Below are 21,637 nucleotides of genomic sequence, written 5' to 3'. Positions count from 1 at the left end.
CTAAGTGTGAGTTCATGGGCAAGAACAGCTGGAGGCAAAGAAAATGACCTCAATGTGAAAGGAATGAAGACTACTACTACTACAAGGTGCATTCAAGTTCTAAGGCCTCCGATTTTTTTACTAATTAACTTCTCACCCGAAATCGATGAAACTGGCGTTACTTCTCGACGTAATCGCCCTGCAGACGTACACATTTTTCACAACGCAGACGCCATCATTCCATGGCAGCGGCGAAGGCTTCTTTAGGAGTCTGTTTTGACCACTGGAAAATCGCTGAGGCAATAGCAGCATGGCTGGTGAATGTGCGGCCACGGAGAGTGTCTTTCATTGTTGGAAAAAGCCAAAAGTCACTAGGAGCCAGGTCAGGTGAGTAGGGAGCATGAGGAATCACTTCATAGTTGTTATCACGAAGAAACTGTTGCGTAACGTTAGCTCGATGTGTGGGTGCGTTGTCTTGGTGAAACAGCACATGCGCAGCCCTTCCCGGACGTTTTTGTTGCAGTGCAGGAAGGAATTTGTTATTCAAAACATTTTCGTAGGATGCATCTGTTACCGTAGTGCCCATTGGAACGCAATGGGTAAGGATTACGCCCTCGCTGTCCCAGAACATGGACACCATCATTTTTTCAGCACTGACGGTTACCCGAAATTTTTTTGGTGGCGGTGAATCTGTGTGCTTCCATTGAGCTGACTGGCGCTTTGTTTCTGGATTGAAAAATGACATCCATGTCTCATCCATTGTCACAACCGACGAAAAGAAAGTCGCATTCGTGCTGTCGTTGCGCGTCAACATTGCTCGGCAATATGCCACATGGGCAGCCGTGTGGTCGTCCGTCAGCATTTGTGGCACCCACCTGTATGACACTTTTCGCATTTTCAGGTCGTCATGCAGGATTGTGTGCACAGAACCCACAGAAATGCCAACTCTGGAGCCGATCTGTTCAACATTCATTCGGCGATCCCCCGAAACAATTCTCTCCACTTTCTCGATCATGTCGTCAGACCGGCTTGTGCGAGCCCGAGGTTGTTTCAGTTTGTTGTCACACGATGTTCTGTGTTCATTAAACTGTCGCACCCACGAACGCACTTTCGACACATCCACAACTCCATCAGCACATGTCTCCTTCAACTGTTGATGAATTTCAATTGGTTTCACACCACGCAAATTGAGAAAACAAATGCTTGCACGCTGTTCAAGTAAGGAAAACGTCGCCATTTTAAGTATTTAAAACAGTTCTCATTGTCGCCGCTGGCGGTAAGATTCCATCTGCCATACGGTGCTGCCATCCCTGGGACGTATTGACAATGAATGCGGCCTCATTTTAAAACAATGCGCATGTTTCTATCTCTTTCCAGTCCGGAGAAAAAAAGTCGGAGGCCTTAGAACTTGAATGCACCTTGTACTACTACTACTACTACTACTACTACTACATGATCAGGCCAGTGGACAGCACGCATCTACAAGTTTCCTCCTCCACTGTATTCTGTCCATTGTTGCTATCCGCCATTCGTCCACATCTATTGACACTTTGTTTAAATCTTCATGGAGTCCAACCCTCCAACGCTTCTTGGGTCTCCCTCGCGGTCTCTTTCCTGTAGGTGTGAAATCCAGGAGCTTTAGAGGCCATCTGTGATTCTCCATCCGGGCCACATGGCCGGCCCACTGCATTCGTTTGGCCTTGACAGTTTCTGCTCTGTTGGGCTGCTGGTATAGTTCCTCAAGCTCTGGGTTGTATCTGATCCTCCATTCCCCTGTATCTGCATCCAGTACCGGACCGAAGATCTTCCGAAGCACTTTTCTCTCAAAAACAAGGAGCTTATGGAAGTCCTGTTTCCGGATACTCCATGTCTCACAGCCATCAGGAACAATAGGCTGGATCAGGGTTTTGTACAGTCGAATCTTGAACTGTCTGGAGAGATATTTGCACTGAATCAGTTGTGTCATGCTGTGGTAAGATCGGTTTTCTGCTTGTATTCTGGCATTGATCTCTGATTCACATGACGAATTCTCAGTGAAAAGTGCCCCTAGTATTCTTGCACACTCTTGTAGGAATGTTCCCCAACCTGAAATGATTGTAGATGATCAGCAGTCTGACAATGACCATGCGTCGTAATGAGGTACTCTTCGTTTATGGTTCAAATGGCTCTGAGCACTATGGGACTTGACATCTGAGGTCATCAGTCACCTAGAACTTAAAACTAATTAAACCTAACTAACCTAAGGACATCACACAAGTCGATGCCCGAGGCAGGATTCGAACCTGCGACCATAGCGGTCACGCGGTTCCAGACTGAAGCGCTTCGTTTATGTTTAGCCCAAATTTGCTGGCAGCCTCCTTTAGTGCTTTGGTCATTTGCTCCAACTCCTCTTCCGACCTAGAGAGTAAACAGATGTCTGCATAGGCTAAGTATGTCAGTCTCTTTCCTTCAATTTCAAAACCTCCGTTCTCTTGGAATGTCTCGCGTACGATCTCCTCGAGTGCAAAGTTGAACAGGATAGGGGACAACCCATCTACTTGCCTGAGTCCTGTCACAATTTCAAACTCCTCAGTTACGCGATTTCCCATCTTTACCTTCCCACGTGTTTCGTTCAGACAGATCTTTATCAGATTGATGAGTTTCTCTGCTATGCCAAACTCCCTTAAACAGTTGAGCAGGCTCTTGCGATGTATGCAGTCATAGGCCTTCTTAAAATCAACGAATAAAATATGCAAATCTTTACCATATTCACACAGTTTCTCAGTGAGCTGCTGGAGACTGAAGATGTGATCTACTGTTGACCGTCCTGTCCGGAAACCTCCCTGGTACTCCCCAATCACCGATTCTGCCACTGGCTGAGTTCGATGTATGAGGCAATTTGACACGATCTTATACCAGACGTTAAGCAGGGCGACTCCTCGATAGTTGTCACATTTCAGTTTGTCGCCCTTCTTATGTATTGAACAAATCAGAGCTGTTTTCCATTCTCCTGGTAGTTCTTCTTTGGTCCATATTGCCTGTATCAGTCGGTGTATTTTTCTTCAAGTCTCTCTCCTCCTGCCAGGATCATTTCAGCCTGTATTCCATCTTCACCTGGACTCTTATTCTGTTTAAGGTGTCTGATTCTGGTTTTTATCTCATCCGGGGGTAGGTGGGGGATAGTCTGCATCGGTTGTAATTGGGTACTGGAAATCAAACTGCAGTTTGGGTTCATCAATTTTTAGCAGCTATCAAAAGTAATCTTTCCATCTCTCAGCTATGTCCCTATCGTTCGTCAAGATCTTATCACAGGACAAATTTCTGCTTGGCCTCGTGACCTTTGCAGAGGCACTTCACCCTCAGAAACATTTCCCATTTGTCCTCTGAAGTCTGTTTCTGCTTCAGTGATGATATTCCTTATGCTCTTCTCAGAATTGCTTGTGTAGTCTTTCGGACCTCCTCAAATTGTGCTTTGGCCTGCGCCAGATTTGTCCCCTTCAGCCACTTATTCCTGGCTTCCTTTCTCCTTTCCAGGGCATCTGCATATTCCTTTCCAAACCAGATCTTCTTGCCCACTGGGTTTCCTATGAGTGTTTCCTTTGCTGTATCCCTAACTGAGCTGTGGATTTTTCTCCACATTACACATGGAAATAATCGCCTCAGCCTTATTACCACATATTTCCATTCCGCCTCCACCTGCAACTACCAGTACAAGTCATTCAGCTGTCATCCACTTAGTTTGGAGATGAGCTACATAATCAACAATGTGGATGTGGATAAAGACACATGAAAACAGACATGAATACCATTGCCATGTTAGAGTAGAGAAAATCCTCATTTACCTACAATGATCAGTATGCTGTTTTCAACTGTGATCAGGAGGTCACGCCAGACACAACTTTTTGAAGGTCAGCAACATAACCAGCAACGTGGCAGTAGTGAAAACCCATGGGAACATACCTCTAGTAATGCGTTACCTACAACCACTATCACACCAGACTGAACTACTGTTTAGCGGTTTGCTGGATGAACAACTTAACTGCAGGGTGAGCTAAATGAACATCATCAACCTCACTGTGAAGATTTGCAGGAACATTCCGCTGAGCACTATCACCACATGCATACAGTCTCAAATCTGCAACCACCAGCAAGCAACATTTTGCACCCGATTCAGTAACCAGTCATGTGGGTGTTCAACTTAGCTGGAGTATGAGCTACACGACCACCACCCATGTGGTGTGGGTGAAGATTAATCAGAACAACGAGCACAGCATCACCATATATCTCAAAGCATGCTTCACATGCAGCTACGAACTGTGGGGAAATGGTCGAAAAATGCAGTTGAAGGATAAGCTACACACCACCTTGAACAGGTGAGGAATGAAAGAGACAATGACCATCAACACTGCTTTCTATTCACAGGTTTGTTATCGATTGTTAAGAATTTATTTACGTACTTAATGAGTCCCATGCTTATATGTTATATAGGTAAAGCAGAATGTATGTGTGTATGTCCAGTATCTTTTTCACAAACCCCTGGATCGATATCAGATAAATTTGGCACACAGACAGTAGGCCTCTTGAGTATAATTGCGGGTTTTATAACATTCTATTTTCAATAAGAGTGGAGATGGGGAAAAACGTTTTTTTTACCAGTCTCTGGCGTATAGGCTGCCCTGAATAACAGACAAATGTGTGGGAATCGTATTAGCCTTCCAAATCATACTACTTTTCTGGGCAGCCTACATGTCAGGGGCAAGAAATAGTTTATTGGGCTCTAACATGTAGGCTGCCTGCATACGAGTGTGTTATGGTAGAGTAGTATTGACCTTCTTTATCAGTCTGCTTTGCATGACAGCCTATATGTCAGGGGTAAATAAATGATTTTCAAGCCCCTGATGTGTGGCATTACATGTATGTTGTGGGATTAGTATCAGCTTGCTTCACTGGACTGCCTTGCATGGGCTACATGTGGTGATGGGCATGTCTACGGAGGGGAGAGGTGGGGATGGATAGATAAGGGGATGAACAGAGTGAGAGGGGAAGTGGACAAAGAGAAGACGGGGAGATGTGTGAGGCAGATGTAAGGTGTAGAGCGGTAGTGGGCAGGTGGAAAAGAAAGAGGACGAGGTGGAGATGGAAAGAGAGAAGGGGAGGAGGATATGGTCAGAGGGGGGGGGGGGGGGGCTAGACAGACATGGAAAAAGATTATTTTTCGATTTCTTCACATTTTTGATCCAGCCATTTCGCCTAGTTTCCCTGCATTTCCTATTTGTTTCATTCCTGAGTGATTAATATTTCAGTATTATTGAATTTCCCTGAACATTTTTGTACTTCCTTCTTTCATCGATCAACTTTAGTATTTCTTCTGTTACCCCTGGTTTGTTTGCATTTACCTTCTCTATAGCTCTATCTTTTTCCAACTTCTATGACTGCCCTCTTTAGAGATCACTGTGGCTTTAGGAAAAGTGAAGGCACTGGGGAAGCAGTTCTGACGTTGCAGTTGATAATGGAAGCAAGATCAAAGAAAAATCAAAACATGTTCATAGGATTTGTCGACCTGGTAAAAGCGTTCGACTGTTTAAAATGGTACAAGATGTTCTGAGAAAGGTAGAGGTAAGCTTTGGGAAAGACGAATAATATACAATATTTACAAGAGTTGAGAGGGAACAATAAGAGTGGAAGACCAAGATCGAAGTACTTGGATTAAAAATGGTGTAAAACATTGATGTAGTCTTTCACTCCTACTGTTCAGTTATACATCGAATAAGGAATGATAGAAATAAAAGAAAGATTCAAGAGTGGAATCAAAATTCAAAGTGAAAGGGTACCAATGATAAAATTCGCTGTTGATTTTGCTATCCTCAGTGGAAGTGAAGAAGAATTACAGGCTCTGCTGAATGGAATGAACAATCTAATGAGTACATAATATGGAGTGAGAGTAAATCGAAGGAAGACGAAAGTAATGAGAAGTAGAGGACATGTGAACAGCGAGAAACATGACATCGAATCTGACATTCACGAAGTAGATGAATTTTGCTACGTGGGTAGCAGAATAACCCATGATGGACGGAGCAAGGAGGACATAAAAAGGAAACTAGCTCTGGCGAAAAGGGTATTCCTGGCCAAGAGAAGTCTAGTAGTATCGAACATAGCCATATATTTCAGGAAGAACGTATGTTTGGAGAACAGCATTGTACGGTCGTGAAACATGGACTGTGGAAAAACCGGAACAGAAGAGAATCAAACAATTTGAGAAGTAGTGCTACAGAAGGATGCAGACTTGCAAGGTAACGGGTTGGGTTGTTTTGTGGGAAGAGACCAAACTGCGAGGTCATCGGTCTCGTCGGATCAGGGGAGGACGGGGAAGGAAGTCGGCCGAGCCCTTTCAGAGGAACCACCCCGGCATTTGCCTGGAGCGGTTTAGGGAAATCATGGAAGACTTAAATCAAGAGGGCCAGTAGCGGGATTGAACCGTCGTCCTCCCGAATGCGACTCCAGTGTGCTAACCACTGCGCCACCTCGATCGGTGCAAGGTAAGGAATGAGGAGGATCTCGCCAGAACCGGCGAAGAAAGGAACATTATGGAAAATATTGACAAGAAGAAGGGACAGGATGGTAGAACATGTGTTACAACATCAGGAAAAAATCTCCATGGTACTAGATGGAGCTGTGGAGGGCAAAAACTAGAGAGGAAGACTGAGACTGGAATATAGCCAGCAAATAACTGAAGACGTAGGTTGCGAGAGCTGCTGTGAGATGATGAAGCTAGTACGGGAGAAAATTTAGTGGCAGGCTCCGTCATATCAGCCAGAAGAGTGACATCAAAAAAAAGCTGTACATTGCTCATATACAATATTCAATGTTTTTAAAAAAGTGAGCAGGCTCCATGCAGTGTGTACCTTCCGTCTCAGAACGTACGTTACTACATGATTTGGATCTTTTATAGGCTATTTGTCTCCTGATTCCTTTTCCATCTTCTTCCACATCTCTTCCATCAATTTGCACACAAAATATTTCATTATTCCTTCATTACACACAAATACTGAACGTTGTTGGACATATCTTTTTTCCTGAACTCGAATGTTATGAAGTATCTCGAAAAGCAGAACCTGCTCGACGCCAACCAAAATGAATTCTGCATACAGTTGTCCAGTTTGAGCTTTGCTCACATGGCGTTCTGAATGCGTCGGCAGTCAGTTGGACGCAGTATTTCTTGACTCCCGAAAAGCATTTGATCGGCATCACATCCACGTCTACAGTCGGAAGTACAGTCATATCGGATATCAGAAGAAATTTGTGAGTAAACTGAGGACGTCTTCGTAGCGAGGATGCTGCGTGTTATCTCGGCTAGACAATCATTTACAGATGTAGAAATAACTTTAGCCGTGATCCAGGAAAGTGTGTCAGGCCGTAGCTGTTCCTGTTGTATATTAATAACCTAGCAGACACTATTAATGATAACTTCAGAAGATGATGCTCTAACCTATAAAGAAGTAAGGAGTGCTAGTTCTGCAAGGTTCGTAGGAGAGCTTCTGTTAAGCTTGGAAGGTAGGAGACGAGGTACTGGCAGAAGTAAAGCTGTGAGGACGGGGTCGTGCTTGGGTAGCTCAGTTGGTAGAGCACTTGCCCGCGAAGGCAAAGGTCCCGAGTTAGAGTCTCGGTCCGGCACACAGTTTTAATCTGCCAGGAAGTTTCATATCAGCGCACACTCCGCTGCAGAGTGAAAATCTCATTCTATAAAGAAGTAGTCTCTGAAAACAGCTGGAGTTTTGTTCACTTAGATGTTGATAAAATCACAGGACTTAATAACAAAATTGGTCTTGATATGTATTCTATCTGCTGGAAAGAATGATAACTTTCTGTAAGTATACAAGAATGTAAAATTATGCACCCCTCAAAGTCGCGAAAAAGAGTTTCTGTGACTACAATATCCATGATGTGGAAGTGAGATCATCCACCACATACAAATATCTGGGTGTAACAGGCTCAGACATAGGTAAAGCAAGTGGTAGACTTTGGCTTAGTGGTAGAATACTACGCAAATACTATCAATCTGCAAAGGAGATTGCTTTGCCGGCCGGAGTGGCCGAGCGGTTCTAGGCGCTACAGTCTGGAACCGCGCTGCTGTTACGGTCGAGGTTCGAATCCTGCCTTCGGCATGGATGTGTGTGCTGCCCTTTGGTTAGTTTGGTTTAAGTACTAAGTTCTAGGGGACTGATGACCTGAGAAGTTGAGTCCCATAGTGCTCAGAGTCATTTGAACCATTTTAAGCACTAGTATATTGCACAAATTTGGGGGACCGACATCAAATATAACTAGCAGGCGATATCCGCCAAGTATAAATGAGGCAAGTACAATTGGTCATAAGTTTGTTTGACCCACAGGAGAGCATCAGGGAAAGAATCCTGTTCCGGCAGCTGTTTGAAGAAGGACGCCAAATATCATGTGAAAGCCTACAAATAAGCTTTCAAGGACCAGTATTAACTGAAGAATCTATTAGTACTTGAACCTGCTATTTACTGGTCACATAGGACTGTAAAGACAAAATTAGATTAACTATAGCCAGAAAACCACTGAGGGTAATGTAGCATTGAATTTACTGAAAGGCTGCTGACAATCTACATCTACATCTTCTTTCCCTTATATTTGAATGATGATCATTACGCGATTTGAAAGTTGGTGGTAATAATATATGCTCTACATCATCGGTGAAGATTGGATTTCGGAATTTAGTGAGCAGCCCCTTCTGTTTAGAGCGTCGTCTATTTGCAAGTGTATCCCACATCAAACTTTCTATGAGATTTGTAACGCGATCGCGATGGTTAAATGTACCGGTCACGAATCTTGCCGCTCTTCTTTGGACCTTCTCAGTCTCTTGAATCAGACCCAACTGGTAAGGGTCCCATACAGACGAACAATACTCCAAGACTGGACGAACTAACGTATATTGTAAGCTATTTCCTTCGTCAAAGGACTGCATCGCTTCAGGATTCTACCAATAAACTGCAATCTAGCGGTCGCCTTACCCGTTACTTGTGTAATCTGATCATTCCATTTGAGATCATTTCTAATAGTCACACCCAGATACTTGACTGATGTCACCGCTTCCAAAGACTGATCATTTATTTTATACATTAATGGGTATTTTCGCCTTGTTATACGCAGTAGGTTACACTTGCTAATACTGAGAGATAACTGCCAGTCATTACACCACGCATTTATTTCCTGCAGATCCTCATTGATTTGTTCACAACTTTCATGTGATACCACTTTCCTGTAGACTACAGCATCATCGGCAAACAGTCTAAGGCCGCTGTCAATACCATCTACCAGATCGTTTAGGTAAATCGTAAAAAGCAGAGGACCTATTACGCTGCCCTGGGGCACACCTGAAGTTACTCTTGTTTCTATATTTTGACTAAAGTTCAGTCTTGATCACACCATTTATGTTTCAATGACATAGGTAACCGGTTTCGGTTATTTTTACACAACCATCATCAGACCCATGGCTCCCTTAGGATGGTATGCGGAGCTCTCCTCAGCTGCTACGAAGCCAACTGAGCAGCTGAGGAGAGCTCCACATACCATCCTAAGGGAGCCATGGGTCTCATGACGGTTGTGTAAAAATAACCGAAACCGGTTACCTATGTCATTGAAACATAAATGGTGTGGTCAAGACTGAACTTTAGTCAAAATATAATAATATACTGATCATTGTATTCCAAAAATGTTTACCAAAACTCTTGTTTCTGTTCAAGTCACCACGTTCAGGACGACATACTGATCCCTGTCTGTTAGAAAACTTTGTATCCTACCGAATATGTCATCAGACACACCGTAAGCGTGCACTTTTTGAAGCAAGCGACAGTGCGGAACTAAGTCGAACGCCTTTCGAAAGTCGAGAAATATGGCATCAACCTGGGAGCCGGTATCTAGAGCGTGTTGTATATCATGCACAAAGAGGGCCAGCTGTCTCTCGCATGACCGCTGTTTCTTGAAACCGTGCTGGTTTCTGCAGATGAGCTTCTCAGAGTCTGGAAAGGTCATTATGTCTGAACACAAAATATGTTCCATGATTCTACAACAAATCGATGTCAGTGAAATTGGTCGGTACTGATGTGGTCATAGAGTGTATATTTAGCAGAGTCTTCAAGTACGTGCATGTACTCGGTGATGAAGAGCATGCTGCAGATGACGGGTGAAGGTGATTTATTAACCTTACTGTAGGTCTGCCATAGATGAGAGACAGTAACTTTACTGGAGTGCTATTGTTAATGCGGTTATCAAAGGCTGGTGGCTCACCTTGGTGGAGTCCTCGAGCATGCGCGTGTGCTCAGCGATGAAGCGCACACAGAAGCAGGAGCGGTGCACCTCCGGGGGACAGCGAGAGTGGGGGAAGGCTGGGGGGCTCCTCAGCGCCCCTTGGGGGTGTGGGGGCGCCGCCAGCCCCAGGCCCAGTGGAGGCAGTGGCGGCAGCGGGGGCGGGCTCTTGCACGCCTCCTCTGCGTCGGACAGTCTCTCTGCCTCCAGTGCCGCTCCCAGGGGGCCGTGCACCTGGCAGCTGCCGCCCAGCAACCCGCCGTCCAGCAGGCTGTGCAACACACCAACACACTTACCACACTCCCCATATTCTCCGTTTCTACACCACACATCAACACATTCATTGCACTCCAAATCTCTTACAGTGCTACAGCACGCACCAACATAATCACCATACTCCACATCTCCTCCATTCCCACACAACCCCAGCAATATACCATATTCCACATCTTCTCCATTTCCACACAGCATAGCAACCCACTCACCACAATCCGAATCTACATATCCACTTCATACACCAACACACACACCACCCTCCACATCATCTTTGTCTTCACACTGCACACCAACAGGTTCGTCATACGTCACATATCCTACATCTCCATACCACACACCAAGACATCACACTCCAGGTCTCCTACATTCCCACGCAACACATTCATCACACTCCAAATCTCTTACAGTGCTACAGCACACACCAACATAATCACCATACTCCACATCTCCTCCATTCCCACACAACCCCAGCAATGTCCCATATTCCACATCTGCTCCATTTCCACACAGCATAGCAACTCACTCACCACAATCCGAATCTACATATCCACTTCACACACACACACACAACCCTCCACATCATCTTTGTCTTCACACTACACACCAACAGGTTCATCATATGTCACATATCCTACATCTCCATACCACACACCAAGACACCACACTCCAGGTCTCCTCCATTCCCACACAACACATCAACACATTCATCACACTCCAAATCTCTTACAGTGCTACAGCACACACCAACATAATCACCATACTCCACATCTCCTCCATTCCCACACAATCCCAGAAATACACCATATTCCACGTCTTCTCCATTTCCACACAGCATAGCAACTCACTCACCACAATCCGAATCTACATATCCACTTCACACACCAACACACACACCACCCTCCACATCATATTCATCTTTACACTACACACCAACAGGTTCATCACATGTCACATATCATAGATCTCCATACGACATACCAAGACACCACACTACAGGTCTCCTCCATTCCCATACAACACATCAACACATTCATCACACCCCAAATCTCTTACAGCGCTACAGCACACACCAACATAATCAACAAACTCCACATCTCCTCCATTCCCACACAACACAGCAACATACCACATTCCACATCTTTTCCATTTCCACACAGCATAGCAACACACTCACCACAATCCGAATCTACATATCCACTTCACACACCAACACACGCAGCACCCTCCACATCATATTCGTCTTTACACTACACACCAACAGGTTCGTCACATGTCACGTGCCATGGATCTCCATACCACACACCAAGACACCACACTCCAGGTCTCCTCCATTCCCACACAACACATCAACACATTCATCACACCCCAAATCTCTTACAGCGCTACAGCACACACCAACATAATCAACAAACTCCATATCTCCTTCATTCCCACACAACACATCAACATACCACATTCTACACATTCTCCATTTCCATACAGCATTGCAACACACTCACCACAATCCGAATCTACATATCCACTTCACACACCAACACACGCACCACCCTCCACATCATCTTCATCTTCACACTTCACACCAACAGCTTTGTCACATGTCACATATCATACATCTCTGTACCACACACCAAGACACCACACTCCAGGTCTCCTTCATTTCCACACATCGATACATTCACCACATTCTACATATTCTCAAATTCTACACCTCACACACAAACCCTGATCACACTCCACATTTCACCACACGCCAATACACTCAACAAACTCAGCAGCCCATCCACTTCTACACAACACGGCACCACCATGACCAGACTCCACACCTTCTCCACCCACACATCACTGACCACACAGAGTGGCTATAGTTATCAAGCTGTTTGAATTAAATATAATGTAATCATCATCATTCAATGTCTGGATAAACAGTAAGTAATGCCATGAGACGCATCATAGAAGCAAATGAAACAATATGTTTTCCACATTAAGCACAGAAAGTGAAGTAATCTTTTGTCCTTCTGCGTTTCTCCCCAACTGGTTCTACACTCCTGGAAATGGAAAAAAGAACACATTGACACCGGTGTGTCAGACCCACCATACTTGCTCCGGACACTGCGAGAGGGCTGTACAAGCAATGATCACACGCACGGCACAGCGGACACACCAGGAACCGCGGTGTTGGCCGTCGAATGGCGCTAGCTGCGCAGCATTTGTGCACCGCCGCCGTCAGTGTCAGCCAGTTTGCCGTGGCATACGGAGCTCCATCGCAGTCTTTAACACTGGTAGCATGCCGCGACAGCGTGGACGTGAACCGTATGTGCAGTTGACGGACTTTGAGCGAGGGCGTATAGTGGGCATGCGGGAGGCCGGTGGACGTACCGCCGAATTGCTCAACACGTGGGGCGTGAGGTCTCCACAGTACATCGATGTTGTCGCCAGTGGTCGGCGGAAGGTGCACGTGCCCGTCGACCTGGGACCGGACCGCAGCGACACACGGATGCACGCCAAGACCGTAGGATCCTACGCAGTGCCGTAGGGGACCGCACCGCCACTTCCCAGCAAATTAGGGACACTGTTGCTCCTGGGGTATCGGCGAGGACCATTCGCAACCGTCTCCATGAAGCTGGGCTACGGTCCCGCACACCGTTAGGTCGTCTTCCGCTCACGCCCCAACATCGTGCAGCCCGCCTCCAGTGGTGTCGCGACAGGCGTGAATGGAGGGACGAATGGAGACGTGTCGTCTTCAGCGATGAGAGGCGCTTCTGCCTTGGTGCCAATGATGGTCGTATGCGTGTTTGGCGCCGTGCAGGTGAGCGCCACAATCAGGACTGCATACGACCGAGGCACACAGGGCCAACACCCGGCATCATGGTGTGGGGAGCGATCTCCTACACTGGCCGTACACCACTGGTGATCGTCGAGGGGACACTGAATAGTGCACGGTACATCCAAACCGTCATCGAACCCATCGTTCTACCATTCCTAGACCGGCAAGGGAACTTGCTGTTCCAACAGGACAATGCACGTCCGCATGTATCCCGTGCCACCCAACGTGCTCTAGAAGGTGTAAGTCAACTACCCTGGCCAGCAAGATCTCCGGATCTGTCCCCCATTGAGCATGTTTGGGACTGGATGAAGCGTCGTCTCACGCGGTCTGCACGTCCAGCACGAACGCTGGTCCAACTGAGGCGTCAGGTGGAAATGGCATGGCAAGCCGTTCCACAGGACTACATCCAGCATCTCTACGATCGTCTCCACGGGAGAATAGCAGCCTGCATTGCTGCGAAAGGTGGCTATACACTGTACTAGTGCCGACATTGTGCATGCTCTGTTGCCTGTGTCTATGTGCCTGTGGTTCTGTCAGTGTGATCATGTGATGTATCTGACCCCAGGAATGTGTCAATAAAGCTTCCCCTTCCTGGGACAATGAATTCACGGTGTTCTTATTTCAATTTCCAGGAGTGTATTTGGAAACAGACCTCGTTAACATTACATAAAAACTCTTCACATAATCACATTGGCAAAACATGTAATTTATGTAACAAACGCCACTGGCCAATAATCTAAGTACCAGGGGCACTGTAACTCGTCCACTTGCTGAAGCGATAGTTTCACAGTAAACAAATGGAAACATAGGGACAATGCACGTAAGTGAATCAGTCAATGGTCTTCAGTTGAAGATGGAGTGGGTACAGTGTACATCAATGAAGAGAAGGTAGAAGTTCTTCTGATCTATTCTGATATATTTTTGTTTACTGTCAGTTTCAGTGAGGTGAACGAGTTGCATTTATGCGAGTAATTGAATTGTGTGCTAGTATAAGAGAGTGATATTCAGTTTTGTGTCACGTTTTTAGCTGCATCATGTCGACGAGAATGGTACACCGTGATACGTTTCTAAATAGGTCTTGGAGACGAAGTGGATAGCGAATAAAACATATAGGGTTTTCCTTGTTTTAAGGTGCTTCCGTTTATATTTTCGTAATGAATAAAGTTACAAGAAAAACAATCATGCAACTTAATGACCCACCGGTACCTAAACAACATGTGCTTGATACATTATCTTGCTTATGGGCTAAAAGTTGTTTGGCGTGGCCAAGATAAACGGAACAAACACCCTTATGTTACTGTCCGTTTTAGTTTCGACTGCTGTCACAGTAGATGATATCAGACACGTTTTCATTTGCTGAAAACTTGTCTTTTAAGTACATTGCAGATGACTGTTAACCAATTGGTAAGGTATTTTTCGGAAAGAGTTGACGTTCATTGACAACGCCAGATACGCTGTTGTTGTTGTGGTCTTCAGTCCAGAGACTGGTTTGATGCAGCTCTCCACGCTACTCTATCCTGTGCAAGCTTCTTCATCTCCCAGTACCTACTGCAACCTACATCCTTCTGAATCTGCTTAGTATATTCATCTCTCGGTCTCCCTCCACAATTTTTACCCTCCATGCTGCCCTCCAATACTAAATTCGTGATCCCTTGATGTTGATGGCAGGCCAGATCAATCAATCACCCAGACTGTTGTCCCTGCAACTACTGAAAAGGCTGCTGCCCCCCTTCAGGAACCACTCGTGTGTCTGGCCTCTCCACAGATACCCCTCCATTGTAGTTGCACCTACGGTACGGCTATCAGTATCGCTGAGGCACGCAAGCCTCCCCACCAACGGCAAGGTCCATGGTTCAAAGGGGGCGGGGGGATACGCTGATGGAAAAAAAAAATTGAAACAGCAAGGAGGAGTTGTGTAAGATAAACGAAAGTTGGTAGACGTGTTTCTACATTTGAAAGATGACGTATATTCAAATTTTTAATCAAGGACTGCCTTTACTGTACAAAGCATAGTGTTTAAATGTATTACATTACTGTATTGTATGTATCTCTGTCGTGCCTGTCACGTAAGAGTGGGACTAGTAGAGTCACTATGAGGATGAAAATCAGGTCTGGTTTAAGTAAACGCTGTAACGGTCGTGAGCGAAAGTTTCCTTTGGGACTAGAAGTTTTGAGTTGGTCAAGAATGTCTTTAAGGCGATAAAGATGGCATTATAAGTGCCTCATTGAGTTTGATCAAGCTCGTGTGATAGGGGTGCGAGGAGTTGGACATTCCTTCTGCGATAGTGCAGAAATACTTGGCAGGAATGTAGCCACTGCACATGATTCACCAACTGCGACATAATCGCGTATACAAACAGTGATCCAATATTGTAAAATGCTTTTTTATTCCAGTCTCTGATCACAAATGAATTCTTTACACGATGACCGGTTTCAGTCTGTAATGACCATCGTCAGATCTAAAATATACGGGGTGTTACAAAAAGGTACGGCCAAACTTTCAGGAAACATTCCTCACACACAAAGAAAGAAAATATGTTATGTGGACATGTGTCCGGAAACGCTTACTTTCCATGTTAGAGCTCATTTTATTACTTCTCTTTAAATCACATTAATCATGGAATGGAAACACACAGCAACAGAACGTACCAGCGTGACTTCAAACACTTTGTTACAGGAAATGTTCAAAATGTCCTCCGTTAGCGAGGATACATGCATCCACCCTCCATCGCACGGAATCCCTGATGCGCTGATGCAGCCCTAGAGAATGGCGTATTGTATCACAGCCGTCCACAATACGAGCACGAAGAGTCTCTACATTTGGTACCGGGGTTGCGTAGGCAAGAGCTTTCAAATGCCCCCATAAATGAAAGTCAAGAGGGTTGAGTTCAGGAGAGCGTGGAGGCCATGGAATTGGTCCGCCTCTACCAATCCATCGGTCACCGAATCTGTTGCTGAGAAGCGTACGAACACTTCGACTGAAATGTGCAGGAGCTCCATGGTGCATGAACCACATGTTGTGTGGTACTTGTAAAGGCACATGTTCTAGCAGGACAGGTAGGGTATCCCGTATGAAATCATGATAACGTGCTCCATTGAGCGTAGGCGGAAAAACATACTGACGAAACTAAAATGAGCTCTAACATGGAAATTAAGCGTTTCCGGACACATGTCCACATAACATCTTTTCTTTATTTGTGTGTGAGGAATGTTTCCTGAAAGTTTGGCCGTACCTTTTTGTAACACCCTGTATAAATATATACATCTAGTGAGCAGTGTGTCTTTTAACATAAAACAGCAATATGTATCATAATATACTGTCATACGACCAGGGAAATGTACAGATAAAATATGGTATAACGTACCTTTCTTACACCATGTCCTAAAGTGATACGGCCATAATGCCATCGTCAAAACATAATCTGATAAAAGCACATTAGATAAGTTGCATGTAGCAGAGTTATTAAAATTGACGTCTATCATAGAAATCAATTGTGATACATTAAAAGATGAATGCAGTTACACATGTAAAATTATTAAAAGGAAATATATGAAGAATATAGGTACGACTCTTTTTTGTGGTGAATTTACGGTCAACAATTACTATAGCGTAATACATTGCCTGTGGCAACCTATAAATTGCTTCTGAAAGATAAAATGTGTATATGACAGCTGAAAAAGAGACAGATCAATGAACAGCGCCCTCTGTTGCGTCGGATGTCATGTAGGCGCGCACCGATCGTGAGAACTTAACCAATACAGGGCTGTACATACATCGTCACATGTCTCCCACAGAAAACGTTTAAACAACATACAAGCATTCAATAATACGCATACAACTCTCGATATTGTCTACAGTGTGACCGGCCAAACTGGCCACTCTTTTAAAATTAGATTCAGGGAGCATTTGCATGCACATAATAAAACTGCATTAGGAATGCATTTAGCAGAAACCGACCACACTGTAGACAATATCGAGAGTTGTATGAGTATTTTACACAGGGCTGAGAAACTTTTAGGCTGGAGGTTTTAGTGTATTGCAGAGTGGCTGACTCCTCCCTTTTTTCCTTGCGGTCAGCCAGCCACTTCCATCTGCTACATTGTTTTAGCACTCACTACCTTTTTCTTCCCGTGTTGTTCATGTTTTACTGTTGACGCCCTGCTTCATCCCACGCTTCGGTGTGGGTGAGCACATGTTTTTCAATGATTGTTCCCCGTGTTTTCTGTTCCGTTATATGTAAATGTTCTGAGTTTTTTTCTTGACACCCGTCTCACTATGATACTGAACGGGCGCTGAAGACCTTGCTGTCGTGCGCCCACACAACCCTTCTACTACTACTACTACTGAGAAACGTCGTGCTCTCGATTTGTTGGAGGAGTTGGAAATTTACAAAGCCAAAAGGCATGAGCCCACTAGGGTACCCAACACCTACTTTGCTTTATTTGATAACATACTACGATAACCAAATTTTTTTTTCCTTTATTGATTTTCAATTCCCCCCGAAGGGGGCGGGCTGGCAGCAGCTTAGTATGCTGCTCTACAGCCTACAGACTTCAAAAAAACGGAAGAAGAAAAGAAACAAGAAAAACAGGCGATAAAACGGTGACGTCAAGTGTAAAATGGCGGAAAAATGCGGAAAGTTAAAACAGAAAGCAAAAGGGGTTGGCAACATTAATAAAAGACACAGGAATCAGACAAGTAACATGGTACACACACAATTAAAAAAAACACGGCGACAGTCTGGTTTCTGTTCGCAAGAGATAAAAGGCATACCCAGCGACAGTATGATGGCCGTTCGCAACATTTCCCAAAAATCACAACACGGAACACTCACTGTAAAACACTCACTGTAGAACACTCACTGTAGAACACTGCACGAAAGTGGCGGCACAAAGATGACACTTCCGAGCCAAAGGCAGATGGGGGGGGGGGGGGAGGCGACCTGGAGGAGGGAGAAGAACAAGGAGGGAGGAAGGAAAAAAAAAACGAAAAAGGCGGGGGGGAACCAAGGAGGGAGAGGACTAATAAAGGGGGAGAAGGGCAGACGCGAGAGGGAATGAGAGGAGGCAGAGGAGGGAAATGTAAAAGGACTCGGGGGAGAAGATAACCAAATAATGCCTCGCATATTTATACCTAGCCTACTAAGATCCTAGCGACCGACCCAACAGAGGGCGTTGAGCATTGATCTGTCTGCTTTTCAGCTGTCATGTACACATTTTATCTTTCATAGGCAATTTACAGGTTGCTACAGGCAATGTATTACGTATATTAATTGTTGTCCGTAAATTCACTACAAAAAAAGGGTCGGACCTATACTCTTCATATATTTCCTTTTAATAATTTTACATGTGTACATCTTTTAATGTATCACAATTGATTTCTATGATAGATGTCAATTTTAATAAGTCTGCTACATGCAACTTATCTAATGTGCTTTTATCAGATTATGTTTTTGCGTAAATGATGACTACAAGGCCACAGTAGCGACGTCTTGGGAGGGTGTAGGCAAACAGGTTTCTGGATGCTACTGTACTTCAGTAGCTAGTTGTCAATAATCACTATGTGGACGATGTGGCCTATTCTACACCATATTTTAGATCTATGTGACGATGCTATGCTGAATATATTTATGTGTTTTGACGATGCCATTATAGCCTTATCACTTTAGGACATGGTGTAAAAAAGGTACGTTATACCATATTTTATCTGTACATTTCCCTGGTTGTATGAGAGTATATTGTGATACATATTGTTGTTTTATGTTAAAAGACACACTGCTCACTAGACGTATATATTTATATATTTTAGATCTGAGGATGGTCATTATAGACTGGAACCGGTCATCGTCTAAAGAATTCATTTGTGATCAGAGACTGGAATAAAAAAGCTCTGTACATGATTGTGGCCAGCAATGGTCACGAGAAGGTATGGTTCAAATGGTTCTGAGCACTATGGGACGTAACATCTTAGGTCATCAGTCCCTTAGAACTTAGAACTACTTAAACCTAAGTAACCTAAGGACATCACACACATCTATGCCCGAGGCAGGATTCGAACCTGCGACCGTAGCGGTCGCACGTTTCCGGACTGAGCGCCTAGAACCGCGAGACCACCGCGGCCGGCGACGAGAAGGTATGGTAGCCAGAAGATTGGACCCCAAACGGCCACGGGGCACTACATAGAGGGAAGACTATCGAGTCCGGCATACATCTCTGGCGCATCGTACTGCATCTGCAACAGCAATATGAGCACCAGTTGGTACCACAGCGCCACAACGTACTGTTACGAATCTATTACTTCAAGCCAGACGCTCCGTAAGCGTGCATTCCACTGACCCCAAACCACTGCCATTTGCGACTTCAGTAGAGTCGAGCGAAAGTTGATTTGATGGGAGGGTGGAGATTTGTTATGTTTTCTGATGAAATCTGGATCTGTCTCGGTGTCCGTGATGACCGTGTACGGGTTAGGGTGAGGAAAACTGAGGGCGTGGAACCAACCTGTCTGCGTCCTAGACACACCGGACCTACACCTGGAGCTATGGTCTGGGGTGGAATTTCCCATGACAGCAGGAGCACTCTCATGGTTATCCCACGCACACTGACTGCAAATTTGTAAGTTCATCTGGTCGTGTGACTAGGGCCTCCCGTCGGGTAGACCGTTCGTAGGTGCATACCTTTCGATTTGACGCCACTTCGGCGAGTTGCACGTCGATGGGGATGAAATGAAGATGATTAGGACAACACCCACCCCTGAGCGGAGAAAGTCTCCGACCCAGCCGGGAATCGAACCCGGGGGCTTAGGGCTGACATTCTGTCGGGCTGACCACTCAGCTACTGGGGGCGGACAGTCAATCCGGTGATTCGATGTGTTGTGCTGTCATTCATGAACAGCGTTCGAGGAGGTGTTTCCAAACAGGGTAAAGCTCGCCCACACGCCGCTGTTGCAAAAAACATACGCTATTGGCCATTAAAATTGCTACACCAAGAAGAAATGCAGATGGTAAACGGGTATCCATTGGACAAATATATTATACTAGAACTGATATGTGATTACATTTTCACGTAATTTGGGTGACTGGAACCTGAGAAATCAGTACCCAGAACAACCACCTCTGGCAGTAATAACGGCCTTGATGCGCCTGGGCATTGCGTCAAACGGAGCTTGGATGGCGTGTACAGGTACAGCTGCCCATGCAGGTTCAACACGATACCACAGTTCATCAAGAGTAGTGACTGGCGTATTGTGACGAGCCATTTGCTCGACCACCATTCACCAGACATTTTCAATTGGTGAGAGATCTGGAGAATGTGCTGGGGAGGGCAGCAGTCGAACATTTTCTGTATCTAGAATCTGTATCCTGCTGAAATGTAGGGCGTTTGCAGGGATCGAATGAAGGGTAGAGCCACGGGTCGTAACACATCTGAAATGTAACGTCCACTGTTCAAAGTGCCGTCAATGCGAACAAGAGGTGACCTAGACGTGTAACCAATGGCACCCCTTACCATCACGCCGGGTGATACGCCAGTATGGCGAAGACGAGTACACGCTTCCAATGTGCGTTCACCGCGATGTCGCCAAACACGGATGCGACCATCATGATGCTGTAAACAGAACCTGGATTCATCCGAAAAAATGACGTTATGCCATACGTGCTCCCAGGTTCGTCGCTGAGTACACCATCGCAGGCGCTCCTGTGTGTGATGCAGCGTCAAGGGTAACCGCAGCCACGAACTCCGAGCTGATAGTCCGTGCTGCTGCAAACGTCGTCGAACTGTTCGTGCAGATGGTTGTTGTCTTGCAAACGTCCCCATCTGTTGACTCAGGGATCGAGACGTGGCTGCACGATCCGTTACAGCCATGCGGATAAGATGCCTGTCATCTCGACTGCTAGTGATACGAGGCCGTTGGGATCCAGCACGGCGTTATTTATTACCCTCCTGAACCCAACGATTCCATATTCTGCTAACAGTAATTGAATCTCGACCAACGCGAGCAGCAATGTCGTGATACGATAAACCGCAATCGCGATAGGCCACAATCCGAGACTTTATCAAAGTGGGAAACGTGATGGTACGCATTTCTCCTCCTTACACGGGGCATCACAACAACGTTTGACCAGGCAACGCCGATCAACTGCTGTTTGTGTATGAGACATAGGTTGGAAACTTTCCTCATGTCAGCACGTTGTAGGTGTCGTCACCGGCGCCAACCTTGTGTGAAAGCTCTGAAAAGCTAATCATCCGCATATCACAGCA

The 21,637-nt window shown here is 45.4% G+C and overlaps 1 protein-coding gene across 1 annotated transcript in view; it reads right to left on the bottom strand.

Annotated features, from left to right (window-relative positions):
- The window catches only part of LOC126109762 (acetylcholine receptor subunit alpha-like), a 681,242-nt gene that overhangs the window by 6,166 nt on the left and 653,439 nt on the right, over positions 1-21,637 (bottom strand). Inside the window, exon 9 of the mRNA XM_049914813.1 lies at positions 10,264-10,552. Within this exon, the coding sequence (XP_049770770.1) occupies positions 10,264-10,552 (289 nt within the window). The remainder of the gene's footprint in view (positions 1-10,263; positions 10,553-21,637) is intronic.

The sequence above is a fragment of the Schistocerca cancellata genome, chromosome 12 (assembly GCF_023864275.1).
Source record: "Schistocerca cancellata isolate TAMUIC-IGC-003103 chromosome 12, iqSchCanc2.1, whole genome shotgun sequence".
NCBI classification, from domain to species: Eukaryota; Metazoa; Arthropoda; class Insecta; order Orthoptera; family Acrididae; genus Schistocerca; species Schistocerca cancellata.
Note: the sequence above shows the minus strand (reverse complement) of the source record. Positions and strands in the feature narration are given on the sequence as shown.